The sequence below is a fragment of the Macrobrachium nipponense genome, chromosome 20 (genome assembly GCF_015104395.2).
Source record: "Macrobrachium nipponense isolate FS-2020 chromosome 20, ASM1510439v2, whole genome shotgun sequence".
Classification (NCBI taxonomy): domain Eukaryota; kingdom Metazoa; phylum Arthropoda; class Malacostraca; order Decapoda; family Palaemonidae; genus Macrobrachium; species Macrobrachium nipponense.
This window is the reverse complement of record NC_061089.1, coordinates 61,767,063-61,792,582: the sequence shown is the minus strand read 5'-3', so window position 1 is coordinate 61,792,582 and position 25,520 is coordinate 61,767,063. Positions and strand designations below refer to the sequence as shown.

The 25,520-nt window shown below is 41.6% G+C and overlaps 1 protein-coding gene across 4 annotated transcripts in view; it reads right to left on the bottom strand.

Annotated features, from left to right (window-relative positions):
- Positions 1-25,520, bottom strand: part of LOC135226604 (ATP synthase subunit C lysine N-methyltransferase-like) — a 99,275-nt gene that overhangs the window by 42,273 nt on the left and 31,482 nt on the right. For all 4 annotated transcript variants that reach the window (XM_064266331.1, XM_064266322.1, XM_064266314.1 and 1 more), the window contains exon 3: positions 3,394-3,517. In XM_064266331.1, coding sequence (XP_064122401.1) covers positions 3,394-3,517 — 124 coding nt within the window. The remainder of the gene's footprint in view (positions 1-3,393; positions 3,518-25,520) is intronic.

The window sequence follows — 25,520 nt, the reverse complement described above, 5'->3', positions numbered from 1 at the left end:
ATCAATGGTTGGTAAAAATGTAGGTGTGTGAAGTTTTATACATACAGTAGTTCTCTTTACTTTCCCCCCTTCCAACTGACCAATCTATTTATAGAAGTCTTCTCAACCACTTTTAAGAAATTCTTTATTCTGTCTCTTACTCTTTCTTCATGAAAAACAGTGCTTTTTATTTGGACTAATACAATTCTTAGTTATGTTGCTAACTAAGAGAGAGAGAGAGAGAGAGAGAGAGAGAGAGAGAGAGAGAGAGAGAGAGAGAGAGAGAGAGAGAGAGAGAGAGAGAGAGAGAGAGAGAGAGAGAGAGATCGTCTTTACATAAGTAGTAAGGTAAAAATATAGAACTGCATGAAATTACATATGTATGAAGACAGAGAGAGAGAATTATGTAAAAAATCATCAACTGCTAATCAGCAACCCTCTCCCTTCTGTCACATTACTTGACATATTTGATAGCTCTGGGCTTCAAACTTCTGGTGGAGTAAAAAATCTTGACTTCAAACTTCTGGCGGAGTAAAAAACAAAAAAAATGAGAGAATTCTTCATATGTATCATTTTGTCATTACAGTTATATTACTATTATATTATTATTATTATTATTATTTAAAAATATTAATAAACATTAGTAGATGTACCATAAAAATTCTCTCATCTCAGTAAGAGAGAGAGATAGAGAAGAGCTGTTCTTACTTAAAAGTGAAATGGAAAGGTTATTGTTTACAATGCTATCACATACGAATTTTGTAATTACAGTTATATTATTATTTTTATTTGAAAATCTTAATAACATAGTACATACTGCATCTACCAAAACAACTCTCTTGTCTCAGAAAGAGAGAGAGAGAGAGAGAGAGAGAGAGAGAGAGAGAGGAGAGAGAGAGAGAGAGAGAGAGAGAGCGAGAGAGAGAGGAGAGAGAGAGAGAGAATTACTATTTTTTTATTATTTAATGTTATTTAATTTACACATAAAAGCTTGAAAACTTACAAATTACATAAAATAATTAAAACACTTTTGTAGGATTTCTTCATTTTCAAAACTTGTGTTTGCATTCACGTCTGTAAAATACTCGCATACGATGATTAATTAGGTTCCAATGAAAAGTGCGCGCTATTGTGAATATGCACAACTCGAATCACGTAAGACTGAAGTATTACTGTATCTCGGGGGTGTCCGCATCTCAGTGGTAACAGACCCTCGAGTCCTTTGAAGGTGCAGTCTTCCTGATCTATCCTCCCCTCAGGGGGGAGCACCTCACCAGACCCCTAGGGTCCATCTCTCACTACCCCGACATATGTCCTCGAGTCCAACAACCGAGCCAAAGGCATAAGCTTAAAGTAGTAGGACTTGTCTGTAAAGCTTTCAATGGAACCTCTTTTAGCAGCTTGGGATGCGAGAGCCTCCGTAGAGGACTGTACATTCAGGGCATCTCAGTCAGACCGAGGCCCTGGCACAGCACTAGTCTTAGAAATATGCTTCTTCAAACTAGTGGAGGGAGCAGTTACCTAAGTATCAATCCTTTGGCTCTCGGTTCCAAAGGTCTAATGGGGGCCTGCAGACCGGTACCTCCACCCGCAGGTGCAAAAGAGCCCTCTGCTTCTTCCGAGGAGGGAAGCAGATCACAAGAAGACTAATGACGAGACCTCTTAGGAGGAGGACAGGCGACCTTCTTCTTCTAACACCGAGAGGCCTTGGAAGGAGGAGATGACAAAGCAGCAGATAACGAAGAGGAAGATGATGAACGACACTCTAGGAAACCTCTTCTTCGACTCCTTTGTTACCTTCTTGAGGATTGCAATGAAGTCCTTCATCCAGGAGGGAAGTTGCGAATTAGGAACAGGGGCTGCCTGGATAACAGGAGCTGGAGCAACCACGGGGTTAGGGGGGGATCCACTATTGTCATTGCTTCAGCATGAGCAATAGGGCCCTCTGGAACAGCAGACACAGTGATGATGGTTGGAGGTGTCATAAACCCCGGAGGGGAAGATGCCACGACTCGATGCCAGAAGGTGCGCAACAGTTCCTGTTACCGCCAACGGAGTTGTATTAGTCAGATGGTGGCAGTACACCACATACGGGATCGTAGCAAACATAGCAGTGGGGAGGGAGGTGGTAGTGGTTCCCGCTAGGCTTAGAAAATGCCATGCTACTGTGAGATCCGATGGCTGCTCCTTTGTCATACCTGAAGAAGGGCTATTCAGATTGGGGCGGGGCCCTTGTCGCACCAAGGGATTCAACTTCCTCGGAGTGACCTGAGGCCTCCGTACCGAGATTGTCTTGAACCTGGCTCCTCTCCATCCTCATCACTCAACTGTCGGACAAAAAGGGAGAAGAGAAGGCCTCCTCCGTAGAAGAGCGAGCAAACCGGGGAAGCTTGCTGGGAGACAGGAACAAGGATGAAGGGTCTGGCACAGAGGGAGTTGTCGAAACCCTCCAACAGTGTTTTGGTGCCCTTCCACCAGTAATGTTTCCTCCCCACAAACTTTACCCATTGCACAGGGGACCAAGAAACACACTCATTGCAAGTCAATTCTGGATTGCAATCCTGCCCTCTGCAAGATGTGCAAAGAACATGAGGATTGACATCCACATTTTGATCTACAATTGCTGCACTTCTTACCGGCCACCCCAAGGCACACGTGCTAGGGGAGGGAGGGCTTAGATGCAGGCCTAACATAATCACGGGTCTACATGTTGTACTTGAAACACAGTCAACAGCAAACGTACACAGGATACTGATTCACACACTGAAAATACGGAAAGATCTCACCGTGGAAATGGATGGGAAATACTAGCAACAGTTGAGCAGAGAGCGATGTGATACACGTCCAAAGCCAACGACAGCTGCAAGTGAAGTGGTATGCGTATACTCGGATGGGGAGAACTATCCCACCCAGGCAGTAGTTCAACTACAGAACTACCTTGCTATAAAAGTCTAGTGGTTGTTTCTAGCATCGCTGAAGGTAGTTCCTGTTGTAAAGGACTGATGGTTTGTATACTGTGTAGGAACAAATACTACACTGTCCTCTACCAGCCCAGCAACAAGCCCATTATACCAAACTCCCTCCCCATCCACGTGTGACAACTGACAGACCCACTCCCCGTGGTACTAACCTCACCAACTATCCATTGGGCAAGATGCCACGTCGTGCAATAAAATTAACTTTGATGGTTTAAAACAAAATAACAAAGAGAAAGAAGGAAAAATATTTTTGATACATGCACAAAGTAATTACAAAGGCATTGGTAAAGTTATGTATATTAGATTCTGAAGTAGCAATTTTCTCAAGATAGCTGCAACAATGTACTTATGAAATGATATTGACAAATTTCTTGTGTGGGAACAATGACAACTGGAGCTGAATTACTGAAACATTTGCTTCAACATATCTTCTCACCTTCCTTAAAGCTGGTGTCACAAAAGGTGCAGCAATGACACTCAGCACGACAGCTGCCCCTCCAGTAATTCCAACCAAAGCTAAACCTATGTTATTCTTTCGGTTGTTTTGTTCTTGATGATTCCTGGAGAATATAATGAAATCGGCAAGTTAGTCATACTGTATCAGCATTTATTCAAATCTTACCATTCCTACTTAACCACATTTGTTTTAATGTGAAATACCATCATACGTATATTAAACATAAACAAATATGGAGCCAGGTAAAGAAAGAATAGTTACAACTTCTTCATCATATCTAGTAACTACTGTACACATTCGTGACAGAAATCCCATATAAGTAATGTTTAACTGGATACCAAAGAAAAAAAATACATAATTCACCAAGGTAAGGGCAAATTGTAGATACTATCTGCAAATAAACACGGACTATGATATGACGATAAGCCAGTCTGACAGTGGCCTAGCAGTAGCCTTCATCTTAAGTTGTTGGATTAGATATCCTAACATATGACATACTTTCAGTTATCCAGGTTGTAAGTAGTGACCTTAATTATAGGTTATTATAGGCTACTATTAGACCTAAGTTTACAGTTTTGGCTTGTTCTGAGTGTTCATAACTAAGCAATTTTATCTAAAGCCACATTTATCATTCTCCAACAATTCTCCAACAGTGTGCTTGCTACAGTGTAAGAGAACAATTACATATGCTTGAGGTGATGTGACCTGCTGAAACGACCAATCAGCATTTAATTCTGCTGTTCTATAAGGAATTACACTTCCTTCCATATTTTCTGCTCCAGCAATGGATACACCATCTTGGTTTGTAGTTGCCGATTGTTTTCCCAAGCACCATTGGTCAGTTTTCAGGTTCATCTAAGGTATTTTGATATCAATTTTTGGAAGTAAATTATATTTTTCCTAACTATATAAACCTGAGGTCCTTTACATAAGGAATTACAATTCAGCACAGCTGGACCGGTCGTAAGATTTACTAGCAAGGTAGTTCGGCAGTAACTTCTTGTCCGATGGTTCAGGAGTCCCCCCTGACTGGAGGTAAACATATCATTTTGCTTTAGGCCCAGGAACAGAGTGAGGGGTGGCATGAGATGGGACTATATGTAAAGAACCTCAGGTCTGTATACTTAGGTCTGTATACTTAGGAAAAAAAAACATTTTCTGAGTCTAGTGAAGAGACTGGTGTTTGCCTGACCTGGATTCCCTCCCTGGTCATATGAGCAAAGGGGGGTAACCTAGCCCCTGTCCAACTGATCAGAGTGGCACTGCAAAATCAATAGTCACACCTCTGGACCAATTCATAAGAGGGAGGCGAGCGTACCTCTTATGAATAGCAGAATAGCAAGCAAGAGAACTAGGTCCTATGTAAGAGCCAAATATAAAGTATTGGGTTTGTCTCTTACTGGTGTCCGCTTCCCCCCCCTGCTAGGGAAGGGACGGATAAAAGTTTCTAACCCAATGAAAGGGATAGAATGGAGCTCAGTTACGTAGCTTACCTGCATCGTCGTACTGTCCAGCGTGGTGACGGCTGCTACCCTCTGCCCGCAGGGAGAGGGAAGAAAAAGAGGAGGAAGAGAAACCAGTCACACTCATTCACTCTCCATTCATGCAGTCTCACAAGGACAAGATGCTACCTTGTCCTGTAAAGGAGCTGGGTAAGCTACACAACTTGTTGAGCAGCCACCGCAGGTCCCAAGGAAAAAGTGTCCAAGGACCTGTGGGCAATATCCCAAAGGTGAAAGGAGGTGAAGGTGGTCTGGTTGGCCCAAAACCCTGCCTTCAGTATCTGTGCCACGGACAAGTTCTTGCGGAATGCAAGGGTTGGACCAATGCCTCTGACTTTGTGGGCTCTCGGACAAAAGGTACTGGTGTCAGCACTCCTGTCGGAGTCGTACGCTTTCCGGATTACCTCACGAAGCCAGAAAGAAACAGTGTTCTTGGACACTTCTTTCTTGGTCACCCCAGTGCTAACGAAGAGGCGTCAACACTCAGGCCTGAGGTATCAAGTTTTCTTCAGATAGCGCCGTAGCACCCTCACAGGACAAAGCAGCATCTCATCCGCATCATTATTGGTGAAATCTTCCATGGAGGGGATCATCAAGGGCTCGAACCTGGTGTCAGGGACAGAAGGGTTCCGAGTCTTCGCTACGAAATCCGGGACGAAATCGAGCGTACTGATCCCCATCCCCTCGATTGTTTAACATCGAACGACCGTGGAGTTCTCCTACTCTTTTCGCCAATGCCAAGGCCAGCAGAAAGATGGTCTTGAGGGTCAGATCCATATCGACTCCTAGCAGTTAAAGGACTAGGGCCGGGCAGCTCTGCAGCCTTTGCCTGCTTCTCTCGGTGAAGAAAGATGAGGAAATCCGCTACCTGCTGAAGAGTGGCTCTGAGCGGAGAGAGACACCATCTTCAACACCAACCATAGAAGACGGACCACTTTCCCTGGTATACTGCTGCAGAGGACTGTCTGAGGTAACCAGCCATCTCTGTTGCTGCTCAGCGAGAAAAACCTCTCACTCGCAAGAGATGGTGGATAACTGCCAGCCGTGAAGACACAGGAAATGAACTGCCTGGTGGTACCATTCTACATGCAGTTGGCACAGCAGGTTGTGCCATGGATTATCTCTCGCAGTGCCTCCGAGAAGAGAGCCAGCAGGTCCGGATACCAAATGGCCTGAGGATATTTGGGTGCCACCAGAATCATCCAGGTTTGGAACGCATCCTCTGCAGCTGCCCATGGGTCCGGCACAACTGAGAGGAAAACCTGAAGTTTTTTGTTGTGCCGGGTGGCGAACAGATCCGCTACTGGACTCCCCCATAGGTCGAAGAACCTTTCCGCCACGTCTGGGTGTAGAGACCATTCGGTCCAAATCACCTGATTCTGGCGGCTGACCTTGTCTGCCATTACATTCCTCTTGCATGGAATGTATCTGGCTGACAGCTCTACCAAGTGAGCTATGGCCCACTCATGTAACTGCATCATCAACTGATGCAACGGGAGGGACATTAGGCCCCCGTTTGTTGACGCAAGGGGAGGGACACTAGGCCCCCGTTTGTTGACATATGCCACTTCCGTGGTGTTATCGCTCATCAACACCACTGAGTGTCCCATCAGTCATTCCTGGAACTCTTGGAGTGCCAGGAACGCAGCCTTGAGTTCCAGAAAGTAGATGTGAAGGTACCTGTCGTGATAGTTCCACACTCCTGCAACCAGCAACTCTTCAAAGTGTGCGCCCCAACCCTCAGTTGATGCGTCTGAGAACAGAAGCATCTCCGGAGGGGGAGTGCGCAGGGGCACTCCAATTAACTCTTAAATGCTGAAGCGGTATTTTAAAAATCGTCTCCCGTATGCCAGCGGCGTTCGCAAGTGAGCGCCGAAGCAGAAAAAATGTTTTTTTCAAAAAATCACAGCACGCTTAGTTTTCAAGATTAAGAGTTCATTATTGGCGCCTTTTTTTGTCATTGCCTGAAGTTTAGAATGCAACCATCAGAAATGAAAAAAATATCATTATAATACATAAATATTGGGATATATGACAGTGCAAAAAAAAATTTCATATATATGTGTATACAAATGGCGCTGTGAGCCAAATGGTTAAAGCTAACGAGCTAATTTTTTTTGTTGTATTGTACACTAAATTGCGATCATTTTGGTATAACACATTGTAAAACGATCAAGGCAACACAGAGAAAATATTATCACAAAATGATGCATGAATTTGTGAAGAGAGGATGTAAAAAAAAAAGCCGTTTTCAAAAATTCACCATAAATCAAAATATTGTGCTAGAGACTTCCCGTTTGTTGCAAAATGAAGGTAATTGATTGAATATTACTAGAATGTAAGTGCTGTAGCTTACTATTGCAGTTTTCGACCATTTCTGTCGAGTTAAAGTTGACCGAAGGACAAATTTTTTCTATTTATCTTTATTTATATGAAAATATTTCAAAACTGATAAAAGCTACAACCATAGGTTGTTTATAGTTGTATTCTACATAAAATTGTGCACATTTTCATATATAAAACTTTATGTAACGGCTAATTTAAAATGGTGCAAACATTACGACAATTGGACAAAAAAATTTATGATTTTTTCGGAAGAGTTACCACGCGGAAGTAAGGAAAAAGTTTATTTCATAAATTCACCATAATTCGAAATATTGTGCTAGAGACTTCCAATTTGTTGCAAAATGAAGGTAAATAATTGAATATTACTAGAATGTAAAGTTTTAGCTTGCAATTGCGTTTTTCGACCATTTCGGTCGAGTCAAAGTTGACCGAAGGTTGAAATTTTGGCACTTATTGTTATTTATATGAAAATATTTCAAAACTGATAAAAGCTACAACCATGGGTTGTTTTTAGTTGTATTCTTAATGAAATTGCACACATTTTCATATATAAAACTTTATGTAACGGCTAATTTAAAATGGTGCAAACATTACGACAGTCGGAACAAAAAAATTTATGATTTTTTTCGGAAGAGTTACCGTGCGGACGTATGGAAATGTTTTTTTTTCATAAATTCACCATAAATCGAAATATTGTGCTAGAGACTTCCAATTTTTTGCAAAATAAAGGTAAATGATTGAATATTACTAGAATGTAAGAGTTTTAGCTTACAATTGCGTTTTTTTACCATTTAGGTCGAGTCAAAGTTGACCGAAGGTTAATATTTTGACACATTGTTATTTATATGAAAATATTTCAAAACCGATAAAAGCTACAACCATGGGTTATTTTTAGTTGTATTCTACATGAAATTGTGCACATTTCCATAAATAAAACTTTATGTAATGGCTATTTTAAAATGGTGCAAACATTACGACAATCGTACAAAATAATTTATGATTTTTTCGGAAGAGTTACCACGCGGACATAAGGAAAAAGTTTTTTTCATAAATTCACCATAAATCGAAATATTGTGCTAGAGACTTCCAATTTGTTGCAAAATGTAGGTAAATGATTGAATATTACTAGAATATAAGAGTTATAGCTTACAATTACGTTTTTTTACCATTTCAGTAGAGTCAAAATTGACCGAAGGTTGACATTTTGGCACTTCTCGTTATTTATATGAAAATATTTAAAAACTGATAAAAGCTACAACCATGAGTTATTTTTGGTTGTATTCTACATGAAATTGCGCACATTTTCATATATAATACTACATGTAATGGCTAATATAAAATGGTGCAAAAATTATGTCACCGTGACAAAATAATTTCTGAGATGTGTCGCTGATACTTTTTAGTGCGAGAAGAAAGAAATTCGCGCTTGCGAGCCTCGGTAACAATTGTAAACAAAACAACGCCTTGATCCATGAGCTCCCAGCATCCCCCAAGGCGTGTGATTCAAAAGTTTTTGCCTAGTAGGCCTATAACTATTTTTCCGCGAATTTTTAAAAAACTTTTTTATATCGACGTACCATACGTCCAATCGGCACCCGACAGACAATTTATATAGATGTTTAATACGTCCAATCAGCGTTAAAGGGTTAAGAGGTTCCTGTCGGCTAGTCACCAGGCCAGGTCCTCACTCACTTCCTCCGTGAGAGGAACCAGGAAGGATTGTGGATCCCGTGCCTGTGACCAGCACTCCTTTAGTCTCCACTGGAATGACCGCAGGTGAAGACGTTCGTAAGGAACTAACTTCTCTAGTGACGACAGGTGACCGATCACGACTTGCCACTGCTGAGCTGACTGTTCCTGATCCGCGAGTCTGCGGGGAAGACTCGTGCTGGTACCGTATCGATCAGCATGCCCAGGTACTTATCCTCTGCTTGGGTTCGAGATCTGGGTTCTCAACATTTACCATGATCCCCAGATTGCGGCATAAGTCGAGGAGTCGATCTCTGTCCTGTAGCAACTGAAAGCTGGAGCTCGACAGGACCAGCCAATCGTCGAGATACCTCATCAGACGTATCCCGACCGAATGGGCCCAAGCCGACACCAGAGTGAACACTCGCATGAACACCTGTGGGACGATTGAGAGACCGAAACTAAGTGCCCTGAATTGGTACACCGTCCCGTTGAGGATAAAGCGGAGGTACTTCCTGGAGGACTGGTGGACGGGTATTTGAAAGTACACATACTTAAGGTCCACCAAAAGCTGGAAATCGTTCTCCCTGATGGAATTGAGCACTGAGCGTGCTGTTTCCATCGTGAACTGAGTCTGGTGAATGAAACGGTTCAAGAGTGAGAGATCTATCCCAGTCTCCAGCCCCCCATAGACTTCTCCACCATGAAGTCGGCTGTAGAAACACGGTGACTGATCTCGCACGATCTCCACAGCTACTTTGCTCAGCATGGTCTTGGCTTCTTGTTTCAGTGCTACATCCCTAGCAGGACCGGGGACATACATCTGAGGGTGGACTGGGCGTGAAGTGAGGGGTGGCCTCGACTCGAAGGGCAGTAGGCTTCCCTCCCAAAGGACATCCACTACCCAGGTCTCGACTCCGTAGCGCTGCCAAGTTGCCCAATGGCTCGCCAGGCAACCCCGCCCCACTTCCAGCAGCAGGTGAGGGGGAACGGCGTCCATAGCGTTTCCCTCTCTTCCCCTTCTGCTTAGCCGCTCTCCCGCAAGAGAAGGAGGCTTGGGAGGAGGGCTGACGCTCACTCCTCAAAACGAAAGAGGAAGGCTGGGTCTTTCCTGGCGCTGCCCGCAGTTGATCGAAACTGCCCAGAAGTCTTCAAAACTGCCTGGTGTACTAGGCGGTCACTGTCCTCAGTTCTCCATTTTCCCACCAATGTCCATCTCTCTGGGGAAGAGAGAGGAGGAACCCAGCAACGGTCTGTTTCGTAGACCCAGCATTACCTCTCGACCGGCCGCCCTGGTTACCCGAGCCACGACTGAGTCCCGTCCTCTCAGAACCAGGTTGGCCGTCTGGTGGGCAAGGTAGGAGATGACCCTACCTCCAGACTGGCAGTCTCCCGAACACTGAGTCTTCCTCGGGAGCGATAGCTCCCAAGGAGGCTGCGACTCTGGATACTGTGATGGAATACAGATCCAGCCAGGAGACAGCCTGGAAAGCTGCCATGGCAGTAAATTCCAATGCCTCTTGCTGTGAGAATCAGAGGTTCTCGGATAGCAGGTGATGAAGAGGCACCCCAAAGTTAGCCTAGCTATCTCCGGATCAACCTGCTTGGTCGGCAACGGGTCTACCGAAGGCATGTAGAAACGCCACTGGCGAGGCAGAGGAGGGGGAAGCAGCTTGTCCGACCTGCTGGACCTGAGTGAATCTTCCTGTCTGGAGACGAGAGCGTTCACCTGGTCCAGCACTGTTGGCCAAGGTGGACTGGAGAAAGCCCACCGTCGCTTTGGTTCCTTCTTAGGCGGGTCGGAGGGAGTAACCACCGATCCTTCCCCGAGGTCGTTGTGATGACCTCTGCAAAGGACCTCTGTATCTCAGAGGTGATCGTGTCCTGAGGCGATGGACCGTCAGATCCATCCAGGCCGATCACCTCTCGAGACACTCTTCCTTCAGGAGGAAGGACCTCGCCAGACCCCTCGTGGTCTCCTTCAACCACTTGAGCGTACGATCTGGTAGGTCCAAGGACCGAGCCAAAATCGTAAGTTCTCGTGGCGAGACCACAAGGAGCACACTCCTTGCAGTCACTCCTGTTTGCCTCGCTCCTCCCAGTGTAGCCCGAGGAGGTTGAAGGGACAGGTGAGGAAGACCTGACACTCCTGGCCTCCCTACCAGCAGAGCCAGTGGGCTGGGAGGACTGCAGGCGATCGCCAACCCACCGAGCTGCAGGTCTGGACCAGCAGTCTCTGTGCGGAAAAGAGCTGGACCAAGGACAGTAGCGTCGGTCTCGTCCGTCAGGGGAGATGCTACCATTCGTGCGAGCCGTCCAGTCCCAGTGGGAGCGACGGTCGGGTGACTGGTAGTGTCCACTGACACGGTGAGAGCGAGCACCATCCTCTCGACGCACCACGGTACCAGGTCTAGCCTTGACACGTGAACAGTCTGGTGGGACCGTCACGTCAACCCTGGGAACCAGGGGATCGCTGCAAGAGCGATCGCCAGTCTGGCGAGAGTCACCTGAGCGACTCTTGCCAACCTTCCGCTCCGTGCCTGGATCCTGACGGTGAGTATACTCAGCCATCTGGTTCCTGGCTGCACGATCACCAGTAGGTGATCGTACACTCAGTGGTGCTCGCAAACGAGCGGCCGAGACGGTTCCCGGTCAGGAGGCAGAACCTCTGGAGCTGGGAGCAGAGGTACCAGTGGTCCCCGTCATCTTCGTCCCTGAGGAAGGAGAGACGGGCCCCGTTCCCAGAGAAACGGGAGGACCAGCGGAAGATCCACCTGTCCCACCTGCGGGACAGACCCTTAGAAAGTCTCTGAGCGAGACTTCTTGAGGGGGGGGGCACCTTCTTCCTCGGCTGGGGGGCCTTGGAAGTCGAAGGGGAAGAGGCGGCAGAAGATGACGATGAAGACGATGGAGAAGACGACGACACCTTCCTCTTCTTCCTGGACTTCTTCGCCAGCTTCTTCAGGACAGCAGACAGGTCCTCCATCCAGGATGGAGCTGGGGCAGTTGCGGTAGCAACATGGCCCAACTCCACCTGTCCGGAGGGACCTGCGGGAGCGGCAGCATTTCCACGGGCAGGAACGGAGACAGCAGGTACGGCAACAGCTACAGGAGGACGGTCCAGAGGAGAGCTGTTCGGGCACTCGAAATCAGGGGGCGGGGCGGGGTGAGGATAGCAAACCCAGGCGGTGGAGAAACCACCTCCTTCCAGGCCACATACAGCAGCGGGGCTTGTACCAGGTGCGGAGGTGTGGCATAACCTGGTGTTGACACTTTGGTGGTAGTCCTCGTCTTCACCCCATGAGTGACCAGGGCTGCAGCCAGGTGATGAATCAGCCCCTGGATACTTGGAGTGCCCGGAAGACACAACGATTGCCACACCTGCTGGAGGTTTCCACCCGCGGAGGCAGACACACCTGGAGAAGCAACAGTCAGGTTAAGGGGGGGGGGGGGGGTTTCCCTGTTCGCTCTGAGGGGGAAGGATCCCACCCTGAACGGACTGAAGACCCTGAGTACAACTCAAGGTCGGGGTGTACCGCTCCTTCCTCTGCGCTCGACAAATAAAGGGGAGAGACGGAGCGGGACACATCCCCCAAAGGGGAGAGAGCCATACGTGGGAGTTGACTAGGTGGGAGAAAGGAAGATGACGTGTCGGTCACCAGAGGTGTCAAGGGAGAGCTTTCCGATGACACCTTGGCAACTCTATGCGGTTTCCTCCTCTTCTCGTACAACTCCCACTGCTCCTCTGACCAGGAGACACACACATCACAAGGGACGGCCCGAGAGCATTCACGCCCTCAGCACCTAGTACACCTAAGATGAGGGTCCACGGCATCGCTGGACCGAAACGCCCCACACTTCGGCCTCCCACTCCAGGGCACACTCTCTGGTTGGATGGTGGGCGAGGGGGCTTCTCCGCTTCGTGGGACTGCATGTTGTCTCAGCGATGCAATTCCACAAAATAATGAACAAAATAATAAAAAGAGTACTTACAAACTTATTCACACTAGTATTCTTAAAGAAACAGGTAGAAAAGTAAGCAGCTTTGGTAACAATCTCACGACAGACGCGGGCAGAGAGGCGAGCACACGTCTTCACTCGACGGCGGTCGAAAGCAAAGTACATAGTATGTTTACCTTCAGTTGGGCGGGACTCCCGACCATCGGACAAGCAGTTACTGCCGAACTACCTTGTTTAGTAAATCTTACAACCGGTCCAGCTGGCGCTGAATAGTAATTCTTTATGTAAAGGACCGAGGGTTTGTATTACATGTCGGAACAAAGTGTTGTTTCTGAACTCTGTGAAGTGTTCTGAGTAAATATAAATTAATGACTGTCGGTAACATCCATGGGTACCTGAGTAAATACTATATATTAGAGGACTGTGGTAGTCACAAGGTCCATAGGTGAAAAAAGGCATGGCACTTACCAACCTCAGTACCATGCATTCAAGAAGAAAATTTTTTGATGTGTGCATTTCCTGAAAACAACGAATAATGTACTATCAAAACAATTTTATAGCCAAGCTACAGTGGACCCCCGTATTCGCGTTCTCCAGATTCGCGGACTCACACATTCGCGGATTTCTCTGGGGAACGTTTCCCTGCATTATTCGTGGAAAATTCACGCATTCGCGGTATTTTTCTATGATAAATATCCACAAATTCCTGGTTTTTTTTATGAATTTCATCATAAAATGCACTTTTTGTGATAAAACTATTAAAAAAACCAAGTATGAAAATTTTTAGTGGGTTTTCTTCAGTTTTAACTAACAAAATAGGCTGTTTTTAGCATTTTCATAGGGGTTCCAAACATTCGCGGGTTCTAACTATTCACGGGGGGGTCTGGTACGCATCCCCCGCGAATACGGGGGGACCACTGTATATCAAATGTGACAATGGGTTTTCTGACAGGTTTTCATGTAACTGTGACACTTTTTTTTTAAATACTTTGTCAATCCATTACATTCCACTTATCTTTTATCTAACAAAAATGGGAACCACTGACTTAGGGTCAGGATAGGTAAGGGGAGAACAAGAACAAAGTACTACATAACATAGAGGGCAACTATAAATATTTAAGCATTTCCTTTTCTTCCTTTCTTTCTAAGGTCACACCCCACCATAGGCATTCCGGAAGACCAGCAAACTCCTTCACCATATAATGATGCACACCTCAAATTTTTATGGCATACTCCATTTTATTTGCCAAATCCACCCACACTGTTATAACACTTTGAGATTAGGAGCCGTTAATTTTTTTGCGAGACTGACATTTTCAGCCTTCCTGATATCATATAAGAGGTTTATTGAGCAGTAAATTAAAGGCTTTAAATCAACATTCGAACTGGATAACTTGAAACCACCTGTAGTTACTCTAGTGTTGACATCATCTACTGGCTGTGTTATGGGCAAGACATTTTCCAAGTATTTTCAATACCCGATAGCTTTTTGAGTCATTACATACACATCTTAAACATTACTGTAGCTTGGACAGGTAGCCAGCACAACTCAAACAGTACAGGGGTAATCCTCTTGAAAGGTGCAACACCTTTAATCTTGCCACTACCATTGTATACTTAATGTTTTGCAGCTTTGTACACAGCATCTCAAGTCAGATTATGATGGGCTGCAACAGACCACTTTATTTATGTCACAATCATTCACGGTTTTTTTTATTGCAAAACACTCATTACTGTATAGATATCTAATGTTATGCTGTATATTACTTACATTACGTACAGTTTATGAACATTAATGTACATTTGCTTTGTTATTATTTTGTAGAAGAATGATATTTATGTTTCCATTTATCTTTTCCCATTGCACATATTGTAAGACCACTATCTCATTATGCATCGTGGCAACAATGTAATTAGATGTGTCACTGCTTTTTTTCCCGCCGTGTGCAAAATCAGTCACTGTCCAGTGGTCATTGTTTTGACAAGCATGGACCTGCTTCCCGCTGCTATCACATTGATGTCTGTATATCTTCATTATACAAGAATTTAAAGAATCTACGGGTTTAATTTGTCACCCTTCATTCCATTCCTTACATGGATGTATGTGGCAGCATCCCACACATGGCGGAGTGAGTAACCGCACATTATGGATTCCAAGAAGACGACCGCCATTGCCGTTTACTTCTCGTCTCGCACATTGGACCCCTTACAATAACTCAAGATATTAACAACAAGACTACAGTGTCTCCAAGAGTGATACAGTACAGTGTTTGTGCAGTGCAGGGTTAGAGTGACAGTGTGTTATAGTGTTGTGTTGTATTATATTAGTGTCCTTGCTTGTTTGTTTGTTGCCAACCTTTCCTCAGGACATTTGAACTCAAGCACCTATTTTCTCGGCAGCCGCACCATATGTCCTCCCCTCGTCACGCATCGATGGTGACTGAGGCCCGAGTCGCTCACCTAGAGACACGCTCACCCCACCCGCCTCCCCTCTGGTCGCAAGTACATAAACACACACTCACTCACCTCGCCCAACTGCCGCTTATTTCACAAGCGCACTGACAAACATTGTAATTTTTAAATATCCAAAGTGCTTTCTTTCGCTTACATACAGCGACTTGGATATTTTTCTGGTATTCTACAGATTTCAAGCTCTCTTACGACACCGAACACGATATGGCTCAGCAAGAGGAAAAGCTAATCGATTTATTGGATCAGACAGAGGATCAGACAGCGGATCAGACAGAAGATCAGACAGCGGATCAGGCAGAGGATCAAACGGACGGTCTGATGAGAGACGAGGTACCTGTGCACCTCCCCACTGCTGATGAAGATACCAGCACCACTCTCCCTCCTCACCTGACTCCCAATAGGTCAGGAGACCAGAATAATGACATACTTCATCTTATAAACTTTCTGCAGACTTCCAGCATGCAAGAGCAAGACACCGACGACGACAAGAGGAGCAGAACTTCAGACTACAGATGGAGCAAGCAAAACAGGAAGACAACCAGCGGTTCAAGTATCTTGTCTCCTTGCTATCAGGACAAATTGCGGCATCGCAACCCCAGCAACCTAACCCCATGATTGCACCTCCTGTTACACCTGTTCCCCCCAACCCCTGGCTTCTCAAAGCATACCCCTACAATCTCTAGCAAGCCTACGGTCCATCCCCCACCTCTCCTAGTGCACGCTTCTTCTTCTAACAAAAATCGTAGTTCTCTTGGAAAAGTAGTGGTTGGAAGTCATTGTTTACGATTTTTGTGAAGAAAGTGCTCCAGCATCTATGGGTACAAGTGGTGTGCGGATTTAGCACATGGAATGGGAAGTTTATTGACACAAGCGACTCTGCAAACATCGGGATGGCATCAAATTTCTAAATATTCCGAGTTGTAAGTAAAAATTTTGAAAGCGTCATGGAGGTAGAGCCAGACTTTTCATTACCTTATGTTTAATCTTAAAATATGACCTTAACCCTTAAACGGCGAAGGGGTATATTAAAAATCGTCTTCCGTGTGCCGAGGCGGTCTCAGAGTGAGCGCAGAAGCGGAAAAATTTTTCTCCTCAAAAAATCACAGCGCACTTAGTTTTCAAGATTAAGAGTTCATTTTTGGCTCCTTTTTTTGTCATTGCCTGAAGTTTAGTATGCAACCATCAGAACTGAAAAAAAAATTATCATTATCATATATAAATAATGCGATATATGATAGCGCGAAAACAAAATTTCATATATAATTGTATTCAAATCGCGCTATGCGCAAAACGGTTAAAGGTAACGAGTTAATTTTTTTTCGTTGTAATGAACACTAAATTGCGATCATTTTGGTATATAACACATTGTAAAACGATAAAAGCAACACAGAGAAAATTATCACAAAATAATGCATGAATTCGTAATGCGCGGACGTGAACAAATATTTTTTTCAAAAATTCACCATAAATCTAAATATTGTCCTAGAGACTTCCAATTTCTTTCAAAATGAAGACAAATGATTGAATATTACTATGCTGTAAGAGTATTAGCTTACACTTGCAGTTTTCGACCATATCTGAAGAGTTAAAGTTGACCAAATGTCAAATTTTTTTATATATTTTTTTTTATATGCAATTATTTCAGAAATTAGAAAAGCTACAACCTTCAAATATTTTTCGTTTTATTTAACATGAAATTGCACATATTTTCATATATAAAACTCTATGAAATGCCTAATATGAAACGGAGCAAATATTCCGAGAATGCGACGTACGCATTTCGGAGATTTGTGGCAGAGAATCCGCGCGGGGAGAGAAGGAAAGTTTTTTTGTTTAAATTCACCATAAATCTAAATATTTTGCTAGAGACTTCAAATTTGTTTCAAGATGAAGATAAATGACTGAATATTACTAGACTGTAAGAGTTTTAGCTTACAATTGCGTTTTTCGACCATTTCGGTAGAGTCAAAGTTGACCGAACATGGTTTTTTTCTATTTATCGTGATTTATATGCAAATATTTCAAAAATGAGAAAAGCCACAACCTTCAATTATTTTATTTTTGTATTCTACATGATATTGCACACATTTTCATATATAAAACTTTATGTAACGGCTAATTTAAAATGGTGCAAACATTACCACAATCGCACGTATGATTTTTTCGGAAGAGTTAACGCGCGGACGTAAAGAAAATTTTATTTTATTCATAAATTCACCATAAATCGAAATATTGTGCTAGAGACTTCCAATTTGTTGCAAAATGAAGGTAATTGATTGAATATTACTAGAATATAAGCGTTTTAGCTTACAATTGCGTTTTTCTACCATTTCGGTAGAGTCAAAGTTGACGGAAGGTTGAAAATTTGTCACTTATCATTTTTAATATGAAAATATTTCAAAATTGATAAAAGCTACAACCATGGGTTGTTTTTAGTTGTATTGTGCATGAAATTGCACACATTTCCATATATAAAACTTTATGTAACGGCTAATTTTAAAATGGTGCAAACATTACCACAATCGCATGTATGATTTTTTTCGGAAGTTACCGCGCGGACGTAAGGAAAAAGTTTTTTCATATATTCACCATAAATCGAAATATTGTGCTAGAGACTTCCAATCAGTTGCAAAATGAAGGTAAATGATTGAATATTACTAAAATATAAGAGTTTTAGCTTACAATTGCGTTTTTTTACCATTTCGGTAGAGTCAAAGTTGACCGAAGGTTGAAATTTTGGCACTTATCGTTATTTATATGAAAATATTTCAAAACTGATAAAAGCTACAATCATGAGTATTTTTTTTTTGTATTCTACATAAAAATGCACACATTTTCATATATAATACTCCATGTAACAGCTAATTTAAATGGTACAAAAATTATATCAAAGTGACGAAATAAATTTCCGAGATGTGTCACAGATACTTTTTAGTGCGGCAAGAAAGAAATTCGCGCTTGCGCGCCTGCGTAACGATTGTAAACAAAACAACACCTTGATCTGTGAACTCCCAGTCGCCCAAGGCGCGTGATTCAAGAGTTTTCGGCTGGTAGGCCTAAAAGTATTTTTCCGCCCGCGAATTTTTTAAAAAACTTTTGTATGTCGACGTAAAATACGTCCAGTCGGCACCCGAGAGACAAAAAATGTTGACGTAAAATACGTCCAGTTGGCGTTTAAGGGTTAATTTCTAACTTTGGAGAAAATACTTACTTCGAAAGTAAATGGAGAAAAATACTTACTTCGAAAGGAGAGTAGAGGTCTCAAACTACCCTTTCTCACCACCAACAACTCGTGACTGACGTCCATCTCCGGTGTCAGGATGTGTTAAAGTACTTTTTCGGAGGGTGGCTTCAAACGCGGTGGAAAGTGGCTCAGCTAGTCGAGTCGGTTGTTTCCTTTAGTACTTAGTATTACCTATATTACAAAAGGATATACTTAGGTAGTACTATAGGGGGAAACAATGCAGTGGATCCATCGTCATCGTGCAGATCAGCCTTATTCACTTGATATTTAATTGGTGAAACAAGAATACAATTACTTCTTTAAGCATACCATTCAAAAGATTGTTTCGTCAACACAATGCGATATATGAAAGCACCACATGAACTAAAATAGGCATGTGAGGTCTTCGTAAAATATGTTTTCAAGGCAGTTTTGAAATCCAATATGGCGTCCACTGACTGAGGTACCGTTCATAACCGCAAATGATCCAACATCTTTCCCAGCCTTCTCAGCACTCATTTGAACAATGTTAGCATATATATATGTAACATTTATTGATCTTACTCAAGATTGCAGTTGTAATCAGCACGAGAAAACAACATTTTGATGCCTATTTTAGTGAAAGAATGAAACTTCTTATTCCCGGGGTCATGGTTTGAACTGAAATTCATTTTTATCTTGTAATCGGTGGTTTTATCCTTACTGCCATCACAACTGAAATCCACAGTGCTTATTTGATTGTAATTATACATGTTTTGGTCTTAATCCACTCCAAATTGCAATTGAACTATGTTGTGGTTCCTGGTTCCTAAGTGCTCACTCCACAAACACAGTTGCGGGCAGCACACGACTACACGGTTTATGAGGTGCAAAGCTTTAGTATTCCCATAATTGTTTACTTTACTCTTTATTTAGATTAACTTTACTTTGTTACTTCAAAATTTCTATTTAATTCATGTCTTATTATCCCTTTTTTGCAACCAAATTAACCTCGAAAAATTACAGATATTTTCAAAGTAGATACTAGCAGACGTCAAAAAGACTCATCGTTGCCAATCTAGTGGAGCTTCACACATATGCCGATACATTTACAAACTGTTTCCATGAATTCTAGTTGTCATAGTAATGCAATAGTGATAAAATTGCTCTAATATGGATATATGCCATAAATAGATACGCTAATTTCACTTATTTCCTGGTTTTGTGTAAGTCTTATATGTATACTACAAATAGATACGCTAATTTCACTTATTTCCCCAATTTTGTGTAAGTCTATACCCAGTTTGGAGGGTAAACACATACCAATTGGGAACACTGATAAACAATTGAAGAGAGTGAAGAATGCCGGAGGTGCCGTTCACAAGCAAAACTGTTGATATTTGAGTCAGGAATCTAGTTACTTTTTCAACAACGATATTTTCAAATTAATAATCATGAATATGTAAAAATAATCATGCAATTCATGACCTTATACTACCGTTTAACTATTTATTTAAATAATTATCTAGTGCACACTTCTTCTTCTACTAAAAATTGTAGTTCCCTTTGATAAGTAGTGGTTGTAAGTCGGTGTTTACGATTGTTGTGTTGAAAGTGCCCCAGCGTCTATGGGTACAAGTAGTGTGCGGATTTAGCAAAGGAAATGGAAAGTTTGACACGAGCCACTCCGCAAACATCGGGAGGGCGTCAATCTTCGAACATTTTTAGTTGTAAGTAAAAATTTCGAAAGCGTCATGGGGGTAGTGTGCACTGCGTTTGGTCACACTTTTCATTACCCTCTGTTTAATCTTGAAATATGGCCTTAATTTCTAACTTTGGAGAAAATATTTACTTCGAAAGGAGAGTAGAGGTCTCGAGCTGTTCCTCTCACCACAAACAACTCATGACTGACGACTATCTCCGGTGTCAGGACGTGTTAAAGTACTTTTTCGGAGGGTGGCAACAAACGCAGTAGTCCGCGGATTGGTCAGTCCAGTCGGTTGTTTACCCTATACCTACAAATAGATACGCTAATTTCACTTATTTCCCCGGTTTTGTGTAAGTCTTATAGCCAGTTTGGAGGGTAAAAACATACCAATTGGCAACACTGATAAACAATTGAAGAGCACAAAGATCGCCATAGGTACCGTTCACAAGCAAAACTGTTGATATTTGAGTCAGGAATTTAGTTACTTTTTCAACAATGAATATTTTCATGAATATGTAAAAATATTTATGCAATTCATGACCGTATACTGCCATTTAACTATTTATTTAAATAATTATCTAGTACACCCTTCTTCTTCTTCTACCAAAAATCATAGTTTCCTTAAAAAAGTAGTGGTTGGAAGTTTGTGTTTAAGATTGTTGTGATGAAAGTGCCCCAGCGTTTATGGGTACAATTGGTGTGCGGATTTAGCACAGGAAATGGGAAGTTTGTCGACACAAGGGACTCCGCAAACATCGAGATGGCGTCAATCTTCTAAATATTCCGAGTTATAAGTAAAAATTTTGAACGCATCATGGAGGTAGTGTGCTACTGCGTTGGCGAGACTTTTCATTACCCTCTGTTTAATCTTAAAATATGGCCTTAATTTCTAACTTTGGAGAAAATACTTACTTCGAAAGGAGAGTAGAGGTCTCGAGCTGTTCCTCTCACTAACAACAACTCATGACTGATGACCATCTCCAGTGTCAGGACGTGTTAAAGTACTTTTTTGGAGGGTGGCCTCAAACGCGGTAGTCAGTGGCTCAGCTAGTCCAGTTGGTTGTTTACCCTATTAGCTTCAATAGTACACGCAGACTACGGCATACTACTAGGGTAAAACACAGCATGGACTGGCCAACACATCCACGGTCACGGCTGGACACCCTCCGAAAAAGTACTTATAACGTGTCCTGACACCGGAGGTGGTCATCAGTCACGAGTTTTGTTGGTGAGAGACGCAGCTAAAGACCTCTACTCTCCTTTCGAAGTAAGTATTTTCTCCAAAGTTAGAAATTAAGGCCAAATTTAAAGCTTTAAACAGAGGGTAATAAAAAGGGTGGCCAACGCAGTGCAAACTTCACCAAAACGCTTTAGAAATTTTTACTTACGATTAAATAACTTAGAAGATTGACGCCATCTTGAAGTTTGTGGAGTCGCTTGTGTCAACAAACTTCCCATTTCCTGTGATAAATCCGCACACCACTTGTACCCATAGACGCTGGGGCACTTTCATCACAACAATCGGAAGACGTCCCTGGCCACGACGTTTTTAAGGAAGCTACTGTTTTGGTAGAAGATGACGACAAAGCGTGCACTAGATAATTATTTAAATACATAGTAAAACATCAATATTTTATATATTCATGATGATTAATTTGAAAATATTAGTTATTGAAAAAGTAACTCGATTCCTGACTCAAATTTAAGTAATTATTTTTCAGAATTAGAAAGTTTTTTTAAGTCCTATATTATGACGTCACGACATCTTGACTTACGTACCTATTGTAAATTAATTGCTATACTCAACTTTCTTGCAGAACAGTTTACCTGTTATTCATGCAGATTATTATCAGCTATTCATGTAATTGTTATAATCGTAATGCGCATATATATCTTTATTATTTACTTTTTGGATATATGAAGATGTTTTACTGCCAGATTACCGCCATAGTGTGACGCAATCGCTTTCGCTCCCTGGGCCTCTTTATCTGTTTTCGCACTACAAGAAATTAATAGGGCCAAATTTGCAATGACCAGAAAATCGTAAAAAGAGGAAAATTAGCATTGAGGAGCATATGTTTTGACTGAGAAAAATACAAATTTATACAATGGCTAGCTTGTAAAAATACTTGATTACAAAAAACTTGATTGACAACTAAGCACCATACCTACTATGGGTTTCAGAGACAGTGCAAGCACGTTTTTTGGCAATAGTTCTGTAACGAACACTCGTATCTGAACGAGATTTTGCTACGGATAGTGTATTACACCCAGTGCCATAATTTATAAGGCTATCGTGAATCACTAATCGTGAAGAATAACGACACTTGTCCTTGTACCAAGAGACAAAAACTCCATTATCCAGAAATGGATACGAACACAGCAGTAAAAAGCTCCACCTACCCTCTCCCCCCACCTCCACTGCCACCCTTATCCTTCTTCCTTCCTTCACCTTCCCTTCTATCTCTCTCTCTCTCTCTCTCTCTGTTGCCAATTGGTATGTGTTCACCCTCCAAACTGGGTATAAGACTTACACAAAATGTGGAAATTGGTGAAATTAGCCTATGCATTGGAAGTATATAGCCTATACATAAATATTAAAGCAATTTTATCTTTATTGCATTACTATGACAACTAGAATTCAAAGAAACAGTTTATGATAATGCATTGGCGTATGTGTGAAGCTCCACTAATGTGGCAATGATGATTTTGCCATTCTTAGCATGCAAACATTATAGGTTACATTTATTTCTGGCATACAGTTATTAAAAAAATCAAAACACTAATAGCCTATAGACTTAAATCAATGAAAAGTGCTAGCAAAAAAAATAAATAAATAATCCACTAATCATTGTCTGCTCCGCGATGGTTTTCGGCAGCCAGATGTATGACAAGGTTAGAAACATTAGATTGTATCTACTTTAGAAATATCTATAATTTTTCGGGGTAATTTGGTTGCAATAAAGGGATACAGTGGGGCCTCGCTTAGTCGCGGATCAGCAATCACGGATTCAGTTAATCACGGGTTTTTCCTTGGACCACTTCTCAGTCTATATATCGCTGGTATGAATCTCAGCATCGTGGGCTTGTCGGTGGTAGGCTAAGCCTCGTCCGGTTCCGATAACCAGCAAATGCACGAACAGATTCACATTATGATATTAACTGACAATAAAGGTAATAAAACCATTCTCACCTCAGATATTATTGGCATATCTTCATATAGCCTATTCATGGAATAATTCCACGTCATTGACATCAACTTGTAGTTGAGCGGCCAGCAGAAATGTAAACACTGAGTTACACTTCACAGCACCTTTGTCATTCTTAACCTTTTAGAAATGTTAATAGTAGTAGTTTAATTACAGTAGTAATAACATTTAGGAAAACATAAATTTTCAATTCGAACTTCATTATTGTTTTGGTATAACGTAATCAACTTCTCTGAACACTGCAGTCATACAAACGATAATTGTCATAGATTATCGTATGTTGTTTGCAATCGGCGACGAAGCGTAAACGTAATAAAACCATATTTACCTTATATAATATTGTCATATATTCATAATAAAATGCAAATCTTATATATTATTGGCATATCTTCATAATGAAAAGCCTCTTCAAGGAATAATTCCTTGGGGAATTCATTTTTCAAAAGCAAAAATACACTTTACATGTTTACAGTATACAATGAGCACTGATTACTTTATTTTGATGTGATTACATGAGTATTACAGTATGGTACTCTAAGTAGTACAGTGACTATTTTTTATCATAAATGTATATTCATTCACGAAAAAAATACATATGACCACCGTGACGTCACCGTTCTACAAAGTACCGATGTATTTTTACGTAAGTACATATCCTCTAAACTCTGTCATAAATCACTTTACTTACTTTTTTGTGAAGCCCAAATGCTACGTATATTCCGGAAAATTAACGAAATCACGAATTTTATCATAGAGCAAGATTCGCTAATTACTGTTTTCTTCTTCTTTTCATAACTAAATGCATTTATAGAATAAAACTCATTCACAAATTTTCAAATACTATGAATGTAAATAGCAAAATCTCTCTCTCTCTCTCTCTCTCTCTCTCTCTCTCTCTCTCTCTCTCTCTCTCTCTCTCCACTTACAGAAAAAAAAACTATAATACTGATCTATTATTATCGTAATAAAATAACAAGATGGTCCCCGAAAGAATAAAAATATGTGTTGCCATATTTTTATTCTTTCTGTGATTTAGGAAACTGTGCTTCAATACAACTTTTATAGTCGACTCAATGATTATCACATATTATAACAGTATACAAGAGAATATCTTATCACTATCCATGTTTCATTTCTTATCATCATAAAATATTTAAAATACAAATTTCATTATTCTCGAGCTAAGATAGTCAACAGTACTCTAGTCCTAAGCTGCTCTCTCAAGCTATTCTCGTCCTAAGCTGCTATCTCAAGCTATTCAAGTTACTCTCGTCACAAGCTGCTCTCTCTCTCTCTCTCTCTCTCTCTCAATGAAATATGAATTACTGTATCATAATATCATAAACTATTATGTACAAAATTAATAATACTAATAATTCCATTAATAAATTAGTTTCTTTTAGCAACTAAATTGTTTTCCTAAATAATTCTTTCGGTAATAAACGTCCATCAGCTGATTCTAAACATAAACAAAAGACAAAACTAGATTTTTATTGCTGTATTTTGCTGTTTATGCATTAATATTATAGTTGGGTGCTGTACATTACAGTAAATCATGTTTTTTTATCATAAATATGTTCATTCACGAAATAGATATACTATGTACTTTTAGTTTGGTGCAGCAGCCAAATCATAAAAAAAGAAAGGAATTGTTAGGTAATTAAAATTTTGTTTGCTGATCTGATGCAGGGGAAATTGAAGATAGGAAAGAATAACTTTGAAACTGTCTTGAATTTAGTTTAAGGTGATAGTTGAAGAAATATTTGGTGCTTGAACTAAAGTAGGCAGTTACAAACATTGAAATAGTGGTCTTGGGTGGGTTAATTATTAAAGTAGGCAGTTTAAAGCAATTTTCAGGGGGGGGGGGGTACCAGGATAACATGGGTATTTACTTATCACGGGGCCCTACTGTAATAGACATGAATTAAATATGTAAACATTTTGAAGTAACAAAGTAAAGTTAAACTAAATAATGATTAAAGTAAACAATTAGGGAATAAAGCTTTGCATCTCATAAA